Source organism: Marmota marmota, unplaced genomic scaffold (assembly GCF_001458135.2).
Source record: "Marmota marmota marmota unplaced genomic scaffold, marMar, whole genome shotgun sequence".
Lineage (NCBI taxonomy): Eukaryota > Metazoa > Chordata > Mammalia > Rodentia > Sciuridae > Marmota > Marmota marmota.
The window spans coordinates 3,418,213-3,428,401 of NW_025999949.1; the positions used below are offsets into that span (position 1 = coordinate 3,418,213).

The 10,189-nt window shown below is 46.8% G+C and overlaps 1 protein-coding gene across 3 annotated transcripts in view; it reads right to left on the minus strand.

Moving 5' to 3' along the window:
- Positions 1-3,556: 3,556 nt before the first annotated feature.
- Ncald (neurocalcin delta) overlaps positions 3,557-10,189 on the minus strand; it is a 403,438-nt gene continuing 396,805 nt past the window's right edge. For all 3 annotated transcript variants that reach the window (XM_048801936.1, XM_048801935.1, XM_015486347.2), the window contains 2 exons: positions 9,396-9,501; positions 3,557-6,214 (listed from right to left, as the gene is read on the minus strand). In XM_048801936.1, the coding sequence (XP_048657893.1) occupies positions 6,117-6,214; positions 9,396-9,501 (204 nt within the window). In that variant the 3' untranslated portion in view covers positions 3,557-6,116. The remainder of the gene's footprint in view (positions 6,215-9,395; positions 9,502-10,189) is intronic.

Consider the following 10,189-nt stretch of genomic DNA (forward strand, 5'->3'; position numbering starts at 1 on the left):
CAACAGAGTCTGGTGTTTTCTTTGAGGTGAGTGTTGGGGCTGATGGGAAAGAAGTTTCTATATGACCTGGGAAAGTTCTAGGCTCCCTAGCACCTTCAGGTCCTGGACTCCAACAGAGCAGGCTTGTGCTCTTGAAGTTACACAGACCTGCCCCACCCCAGGGTTAAAGCAGAAGGCAGTGAAAGACATCAAGAGACCTTTGGTGGGGATGGCAGGCCCCTCGGAGGGCAGTTGGGCTGGGAGTAGGTTCCAATGTTCACTTCTCCCATGCTCACTCCCAGGTTCACTGTCCCTCGGTTGATTACCTACCGAAGCTTCCTACTTCCTTAGTCCATCCAACCAACCTCTACAGACAGAGGCTTAAACCATGTGGCTCAAACTCTATCGCGTCAAGACACTCCCTGCCCTGGAATCCACACTTCAAACCACCTTCCTCATATATTGGGGTTTCCTTGGTGACTGCTATGCACATATATTGGGCCTCTGATCAGCCAAAAGCATCCAAAGAGAAGATCATGGTGAAAAGGCAGCCAAGATGAATTTCACTTCTGTTTTTTTTCCTGAACAGCAATGCTATCCATGCATCATTCAGGAAAGAACTTGACTGCTGTTCTACTATCGGGCAGAGATGTAAGCTATTTTGCATCTGTTTTTAAGGCTGGACAGAAAGTTCTTGCTGAGCCATGAACTTGGTTTCCTACAACGTTGCTAATAACTCCTAACTCCCCTGACTCTTAAGAATGGCCCTTTCCTTAAAAAAAAAGCAAGGGAGACTGTCATATGTACAATATGACAGTCTCATCCCCCATCTCCAAGACTGTAGTGCTTGATCCTGTTTGGGGTCATTTGGTTTTAATCAGCTTTTTTGCTGCTATGACTAAAAAGCCTCACCAGCACAATTGTAGAAGAGGAAAAGTTTATTTGAGGGCTCACAGTTTCAGAGGTCTTAGTTCATACAAGGCTGGCTCTATTCCTCAAGGCTCGAGGTGAGGCAGGACATCATGGCTGAAGAGTGTGGCAGAGAGAAGCAGCTCACATGTGATCGGTAAGCAGAAGGAGAGAGACTCCACTCTCCAGATACAAAATACATACCCAAAGCCACAATGAACTACTTCCTCCAGCCACACCCCACTTGAATCCAGTTACTACTCAGTTAATCCCATTAGGGATTCGTTTACTGACTAGGTTAAGGCTATAGCCCAATCATTTCTCCTCCAAACCTTCTTGCATTGTCTCTTTTGGGGAACGCCACATCTAAACCATAACACCATTGAACACTCAGAGCCCCATAAGGTGATTTCAATGCTGCTATAGGAAAGCTACATCTTGAGAAAGAGGGAGAGAGAGAGTCCATCAGCCTCCCTGTCTTTAAGAGTGAGGAGTACTGGTGGATGAGCTGAAAGGTTGAGGTTGGCAGGCCCGGATATCCCACATTTTGAAATCTTTTCATCATTTCTTATAGGGAACTACAAAATACCAACCACTTCCTGGAATACTGCTGAGAAAATAAGCCATGAAGTAAAGCTCTCTGTGGCCCTGTTCATCCTGAGCTGACCCCAAGACTTAGCTCTAGACTGCCATCATTGTTTACATCCCCAGGGATGTCTTGGACTATGTATTACACATGAGCACTCAGTACAGTGAATTCCTAGGACCTGTCTAAATCCCAGACATGTGGTCAGGATTAATTGTAGCGAAACCTGCTAGAACTGAGTAAGTCCTTGGTAATATCCTTGGCAACCCTCGGCCTGAACAGCTCTTCCCCATACCGCAACAAGCTTTCTATTTTACATCTATTTGACTGATAGTCTACTGACTTGTAAAATACAGGACTCAATGCTTTTCTCTTGTTTTCTTCAACTTGCTAAAAAACTAGAAAATTTTAGAAAGTATGGAACACACACCTGATGATAATAGATGCACATGGGAAGCATCTCCATTTCTTCCAAGGGCAGATCTCACCTTGATAGAGAGAACTCTGACTCCACCCCAGCTGGTATATTCCTTTCATTCTAAACCAACTGAGGCTGGGTTGGGACATTAATCAAATGCCCTGGAAGTGGGAGCCTCAGGATTGGAAATGTGCTGGAAATTGCCAGAATGCAGATGTGTAGGCTCCTCACTGGGTTGAAGGCTCCCAGACAAGTTGTTATGGTTTAGATATGAGGTGTCCCCCAAGAGCTCATGTGTGAGATAATGCAATCATTTTCACAGGTAAAATGATGAGTGTGTGCTTAACTGGGTGATAGCTGTAGGTAGGTAGGTGGTGTACGATGGGAGAAGCGTGCCTTTGGGGGCTATATTTTGTCTCTGGTGAGGGGATCTCTCTGTTTCTTGTTGCCATGCCCTGAGTTGCTTTCTTGCACCATTCCCTTCTGCCACGTTGTTCTGCCTTACCTTGGGCCCAGAGCTACTGAGTTGACAATCTATGGACTGAGACTCTGAAACCATGAGCCAAAATAAACTTTTCCTTGTCTACATTGTTCTTGTCTGGTTTTTGGTCACAGCAATGAAAAAGTTGACTAAAATGCACTTTCTCCCCATCACCACCATAAATGAGTTGGCGTTATTCATACTCAGTGCCAAATAAGTTCTCGTTGGCCCATGAGGCACGTGATGCTCAAGTTAGCAAATTAGTAGCCCCCTTCTCCTATAGCATTGGCCTTCTGAGATGGGGGCAAGCCAATGACCACCACAAAACCTAAACACCTTCATCTGAAAGGCTTTGGGGGTGTAGACCCTGCATTGTGTCATCTCTTCTACTAATTCTTAGACTGAGAAGCTGAGAAGGGAGGGGAACACAGACTTCCGTAGGCTTACCCAGACCCCTGAAGAGGAGGTTGCCTGAGATTCTCTATCTATTTATTTATTTATTAATTTTTGGTGTTGGTAGGGGTAGTGGGGATTGAACCCAGGGATGATTTACCATTGAGCCACATCTCCCCATATCTTTTTTTTTTTTTGAGACAGTTTTTCACTAAGTTGCTTAGGGCCTCCTTCAGTTCTGATGCTGGCCTCAGACTTGTAATCCTCCTGCCTCAGTCTCCCAAGTTGCTGGGATTACAGGTATGCGCCACCGCATCTGGCTAGATTCTCCTTCTATTGTGCCTAATGTTTGGACTCCAGCTTGAGAAAGGGAAAGAAATGGGAAGAAAGTAAAGGCTATCAAAGAAAGAAAGCCCCACAGACCCAGGAAGCTTTGGATAGGACTTTGTCTTTCTAGGACAGAACCAATACCCAGGGGGAGGCCAAAATTCAAATCTGGAACCTCTCTAAGTATAAATTCAGGCTAAGGCAGCAGGGTAGTCAGGAAAATCTCATGTTCCAAGCAATCATATTAAATAATTAACATGCTTTAACACCAGGCAAGAGATTCCCTGGGGACAAAGTCAAGCGATAAAGGGGCTGCTCCAAATGATTAATGATTCATGATTTTATATATATAATCTTCCTGGACAGTCTCCATGGACACATCACTGGGATGGGACAGCACCCACAGCAGCACCCCTTCCCTACCCTAAGCAACGTATGAACAGTCAAACATTCCGTAGCATCCTTCAGGTCATAAGTCATTTTATTCCAATCCCTTGCACACCACGGTCTGGTTTTACTTGGGACAGAACAGACTCCATTTCCAGAGTCCTTAAAACAGCAAAGACAATGAACAACCCAGTACAGAAGTGATAGAGGCCTTCAGGCATTCAGCCCTCTGGGGGCTGTGCAGTCCCTTGGCTGAACTTGAGTGCGTTGGATTCGACCTGCCAAGGCCTTCCTGGGAGGAGGAGAAGGAGAGAAACAGCCTGGAGAAGAGTCAGTGTGGGTCAGTGGCTGGGCAGCACAGGGGTGATCTCAGTACCTTCTGAGGCCAGCAGTGTCCATCAGTCATGTGTCTGGCTGTCTTTCTTCCAGAACAGCTGGAGGCCTTCTCTGTTCCTCACCCCAGCTCTCATTCTAGGGAACGGAGTGAGTCTGGTTCCACACAACATGTCATGACCTAGGGCAGAGCCCAGGCAGGTTGCTCCAACCTTAACTGACTCCACTTATCAAAAGGGAACTGAAAGGAGGAATCCTGTCTTCAATCTACAGCAGGAAAAAGTGGGATGCAACTCCCAAACACTCCAGGTGGAGCGTGCTGGACCCTCTTTCCCCTCTGCACTCCAGAAATTAGGTTAATTCCCTATTTTACAGAAACAGATGTTACCACTTGGCCCATGGAGGAATTTGGCAAGTCTTGGCATAGAATATGAAGAATGGACCCTCAGAGGAAGATTAAGGCTACTGAGTCCAGGTCTCACAATTTTACCTTACAAAGATGGTTTTTGTGTCTACCACACAAATTTGGATTTTTGATACTAATTAGAATAAATTCAAATCAGACACAGGAACCTGGAGGTTAGAAGGCGCCCAGTAGCATTTTCCTCCAAGTTATGTTTGTTTTTCTGTGGTTCCTCTTTTACAGGAAGTGGTTTGGCAGCAGAAAGATTCCCTGGGGACCTCTCTGCCTTCACTTGGGACAGGTCCCCCCTGTATCCTGGAGTGTTCAGCCCCTCCTCCATCCCATGCCACCCAACTGCTACTCGAGTGTCTTTCCAGTGACAGGAGATTTTCCCTCTTAACCTTCCATTCAAATTGGTGTGCATGAGGTGACGCCCAAAGAGCAACTCAAATGTATGTTGTCACTTCTGGAAAGAGAAATCTGCATTCAAATAATACAGTGATGGAAAATACGTTAGCAGGGCCTTGGACACTGTGGCCACACTTGCCTGGGCTTTCTTACAATGAATTAAATGACTGTCTCCCTCAGACTCTTTGAATGGGTAAAAAAAAAAAGTGAGCATTCCTAATATGGCTCCCTAGGGAGGATGGTGGCTAAACCATTGGGAAGTCCCAAGAACCTAGGCTACTGTTCTCCAGTCTCCAAAATAGTCATCTGCTCAGAAAAGAACAATACCTCCAATCTCATGCTGCCCATGAGCTGCTGAGGTCAGCCAGTAAACCACTAGCCTGGCCCCTCTCAAAAGTATTAACCTCCTGGTGTCCCCAGGACATGACCCTCTCGAACCTGCCCTGCTTCTGTTCTCCAGTCACTGTGACTCTGGAAAAGCATTCTGAATCCAAAGTTGGGCCCTCGTCATGGTTACCTTGGACTTTTATGGAATATACAAAATATACTTGTTGATTGGTACATTTGTGCAAAGACAGATCTGACTTTGAAACAAGACAACATAGACATTCATCATAGTTGGCTTACTCACAATAAGCTACTAAAAACAGTCTTCTGTAATAAGATTGTATTAGTGCTCACTAAACATGCATTTACAAGGCAAAACACTTAATTTGGTTTGCAATCCCAGTATTTTATATAGAGCAGTCTTTTTTCTTTTTCTTTCTTTTTTAAAATCACAATAGGCAACAAGATGGGCCTGGTTTTGGACTGTTGCCATTTGTGTTTGATTTCCAAAGAAACTCACATTAGCTCAACCAGTGTAAACCTGTGAAAAAAATAGCTGAGCCATCTTTTTTCTTCTCTATGGATTGACCTTGAAATGTTCACAGCTTAGAAACTACAGCCTGCTGGGGCGGAGCGACAGAGTGGGCCTCCTAGAGGATGTCCCAGCTCCCTTTAGTAGCCTCACCCCAGAGGGTAACTTGTTCTTGGGGAATCCAGCGTCTGGTGCCATCCATTGCCCCTAGGGCACGTGTGACAACAGACCCAGGTGGGGAGTTCTGGCTTTCAAACCAAGCCCCTGGAAGCTTGTAGTGGAATCACTGGACTTAATCAAATCCCCTTCTCTTGCCCCCCACCCCAGTCTTAGGTTTTAAACAGAAACATTAGAATCAGAAGAAAAAAAATAATAAAAACGATTGGAAAGTCATTAAACAAGGAACACCACGAAGTCTGCTCATGCTATCCACACGCACACTGGGGCTCTGGGCATTCCCACGAAGCGTCCACGATGAATGAAGCAGAAGGCGAAGGCATCACGGAGGAAGGTGCATCTGACTGCACAGGGGACAGCATCACCATCGATATTTTTTTGGCAAAAAAAAAAAAATTTAAAAAGAAGAATCAAAAAGGGAACGCAAGCAGCTCTACAAATCGTGGGGTGCTGGGCTCAGAACTGGCCGGCGCTGCTCGGGTCGCACTGCAGGAGGCGCACGATGGACGGGTCGCTTTTGGCCCCTCGGATGAACTCTTCCAGGGAGAGCTTTCCTAGGATGGAAGAGAAGGGACGAGTTGAGTGGCGGCTGGTGGCAGGCGCCTGAGTTCACACCTTCCCACTGGACGTTGGAGGCAGCAATTGCTCACCCGCCCGTGGCCTCCCAAGGTAGAGCCCAGGAGGCTGTCTTTTCAATGTGAGACCTACAAGGACTCTACTAGTGGCATTGCCAGCCCCTAGCGCAGCAGTTCTTGACTAACCACTTCCTGCCCACCCTGGCCTAGGGCTGGGGAGAGAGAGGGTAATGAATCTCCTGATCCGGTCCCTGCCCTGGCTCTTCCGTCTCTATTACCCTGGAAAGGCCCACTTAGTATTTGTAGAATGAATGGCCTCACACCTTTATGGGAAGAAGCTGGGCTCTTGCAGCACCAAGGCTGTCCCCACAAGGTTACTGGGAGCCTTCTGGGTCCTTCAGACCACTGGGCATATATAGGTTTGCTGCAAGATCCTTCCCCTGGCATGTAGAGAGGCCCTGGACATGAACACTGGTTCTTTCCAATCACAAATAAATAAAGTGGTGTGTTCCAGGCAGAAGGTGATCTCTTATGAGCTAGAGGAGGAAATCTGGGGTCCCCTTTTCCTCCAGTGTCCCTTTTCTTCCTGCAGAATAGTGTGTGTCCTGAATTCTCTTCCAGGAGGGCCACTTTTTTGCTGCAAGAAAGAGGGTGGGGGCTGGGGGCAATGCTTTCTCATATCGCTGGCATTTCTGCCTGTCCTTTCTTCTTAGCCTACTGTGCCCCTGGGAGTGAAGTGACTCATTTGACTTGTAAATCTGGGGCTGGGGCTGGGGCAGGGGAAACTGCTGGACATTTCTGCTTGGCCTTGCCCACCTTTTCTTGGACAGAGTTTCCCTAGAGACTTATTCTGTTTGTTCTTCCAAGGACAGGCACTGGGTGGGTCTGGTTCCATTCAGCCTGTAGGTTTTGCTGATATACCCTTGGCCTCACCCTAAGATACTCCCTCCTCCAAAGTACCCTTTGGCTTCAGTTATTGCTCTTCTTTAAATTTCTCAACTTGTTCCAAACACAGGCAGCAAAGGGTGCTACATACAGGAGTCCTGTTCCTCCCAACGCAAATCAACAAACATGTCTTCCCCTCAGCCACCCCCACTCCCTACCAGAACCTAGTTATTATCTTGCAAACCTGCTGTTTCTTTCTGATGGAGAAAGGTGGGGACTCATTGATTGGATTGACTGACTGATAATGTATAATCAGTTAGTTCCCCTCTAAACTTTGTGTGCAGCCAGCTTTAGTAGCTGTGCCCCTGTCTGAGCACTAGTTAAAATGGCAGTGACTTTCTCTGGCTTCCAAAGAAGCCACTTGAACTCATGGGAATCTCTCAAAGGTAGGCCCTGGGGACCACAAGTTAGCTGGGGAACACTAGATTCAACATGAGCATCCAGCTTTTTGGCATTGACTCTGCACTTCAAGGCTGACTCAAGGGCTAACTTGTCTGTGGACCCAAATTTTCCCTAAGTCAAAGGCCTGGGTGAGCTACAAAGAGCTTCCACCAGGACTCTGCACCTGCTCTGTTCCAAGAGGGAAGTGGGCAGGTTGCCCTGGCCCTAGGGATCTAAGGTAAAGCCCTGAGTCTCCTGGGTCTCCTGAGATTCTTCTGACCACTATCTGACTTTAGGCCCCTCCCGCTTCCTCTTTCCCTCCACTGCTCTCCATCCCCACTTTTTTCTTTTATAAATTTAAACCTTTCCCTGGAGCGGGAACAGCACCTTCAGTAAGCTGTGTTGTAGGAATGTGGAACAATCAGGGCCCTTGGATCTCTTGGTAGCAACTCAACGGAGAGACACTAATTCACTGTCTGTCACCAACATGTGGGGAGGGCCTGATCCTGAGGTATTTTGGCTTTCTCCCATCTTTTAGCCTTTCTCTAAAGAGACGACATCTCAAGGCCACTGGGTTCCCAGGAGTACCAGCAAAACCTGCAGCTTAACTCCAGCAAATTCATTAGCTATTAAAACAATCCCATGTCTGTTCAATCTTTGCACAACAAACTATTTACTGTAAGTTAAGGCACATGGGGGAATAGGATGTAAGAAGATGCATTGGCAACTTTGTGGAGGAAACAAAGCAAACAGATTGGCCTGCCCCACACAAACCCAGGTTCTCAGGCTGCTGGTGCCCCAGGAATGAGCATATGAAGAGGCCCGCCCCACCACAAAGCCTTCTGTTGTACATGTCAGTGACACACAGGATGTACAAGTGCATTTTCACATTGCTGACAAGAATTGCTGAGCACTCCTAGCAGAACAAGTGAGCTGGTAATAATAGCAAGTGCCGCACAGCTTATGATAGACCAGGCCCTGAGCTCAGTTAGCACTTGAAACTTGGGTATTGCATCTAAATAGCACTGCCAACTTTGACAAATAAAATAAGGATGTCCAGATAACTTGGAATTTCAGGTTGACAGCAAGCCATTTCTTAGGATCAATATGTCCCAAATATTGAATGTGGGCATGCTTATATTGAAAAAGTCACTTCTTGTTGATCCAAACTCATTTACTTGGGCCTCTCATGCTCTGTTTGGCAACTCGGTACCTAATATATCTTGTCTGCTCTTGAGTTTGAAATATAATCCTCCCTTTTCATGTCCCTTTGTTTTGCATCCACTTGGGTTTCAATTGTAGGTGACAACCTCAGGGTGGGAACCTGCTGGTCACCCCAAGGCCTCCACCCACCCCTACTCCTGGGAGAGTCCACTTGTCTCTTAGAGCATGTACAGGAGACCCCAATAAAGCCAGACTGGGGTGAAAGCTGCTGGGGTCTGGGTGTGATAACAATCCCTCTCTGCATTCTGACACCCTGGCCTGGAGGAATCCAATCTATGGAGGCCAAGGCCTGTCCTGACCACTGGTCTTGCTAACAGTGATTGGTTGGGTCCTTCTATTTCTGTTCTACAAGACCCATCTGATTTTGTTGGGGGGCGGGGGGGGGGGCAGCAGCATGACATAGAAAAAGAGCAGAAGGGCCTAGAAATAAAGCATTTCCCCTCAAAGTGGGGACCAGCTCTCTGGTGGCCACCCTGGTCCTCCTCCAGGGACTTCTGGGATGAGCTACTCTTATGAAAGGCATTGGCCCAGGTCCTTAAGCCGCATTTCCCCACCTGGACTCCACCAGCAGCCCTGACCAGAGAAAAGCCACGCAGCCCCAGCCTCCTACCATCTCTGTTGGTGTCCATCTGGCGGAAGATCTTTTCTGTCCTTTTCTCAGGAGTTGACTCATCTTCAGGCATTTTCATGACAGAGGAGACCATCTTATAGATTGCCTGGGGACAGAAGTGACATGGTGGTAAAATTGAAACACAGCTCGGCACACAGTAGCCTTCCTGGTAACCCTCCCAAATACTAGAGTGAAGGGAAGGTTCTCCAGGGGCTGGTGGAGCTTGTCCTGTCCCTGCTGTCTTATCACTTATTCACTAATAGAAGCCAGGCCAATAGAGCTTTCTCTCCTCCAGCAAGACCCTCATTAATGACAACTGGCAGGAGGGCCCACAACTGCTGTGTCTGAAATGTTAATGTGCATATGAATTCCCTGGAACTCTTCTTTCTTTCTTTCTTTCTTTCTTTCTTTCTTTCTTTCTTTCTTTCTTTCTTTCTTTCTTTCTTTCTTTATTATTAGTTGTTCAAAACATTACAAAGCTCTTGACATATCATATTTCATACATTTGATTCAAGCAGATTATGAACTCCCATTTTTACCCTGTATACATATTGCAGATTCACATCGGTTCCACATCCACTTTTTTACATACTGCCATACTAGTGTCTGTTGTATTCTGCTGCCATTCCTATCCTCTACTATCTCCCCTCCCCTCCCCTCCCCTCCCATCCCCTCCCCTCCCATCTTCTCTCTCTACCCCATCTACTGTAATTCATTTCTCTCTCTTGTTTTTTCCCCCTTTCCCCTCACTTCCTCTTATATGTAATTTTGTATAACAATGAGGGTCTCCTTCC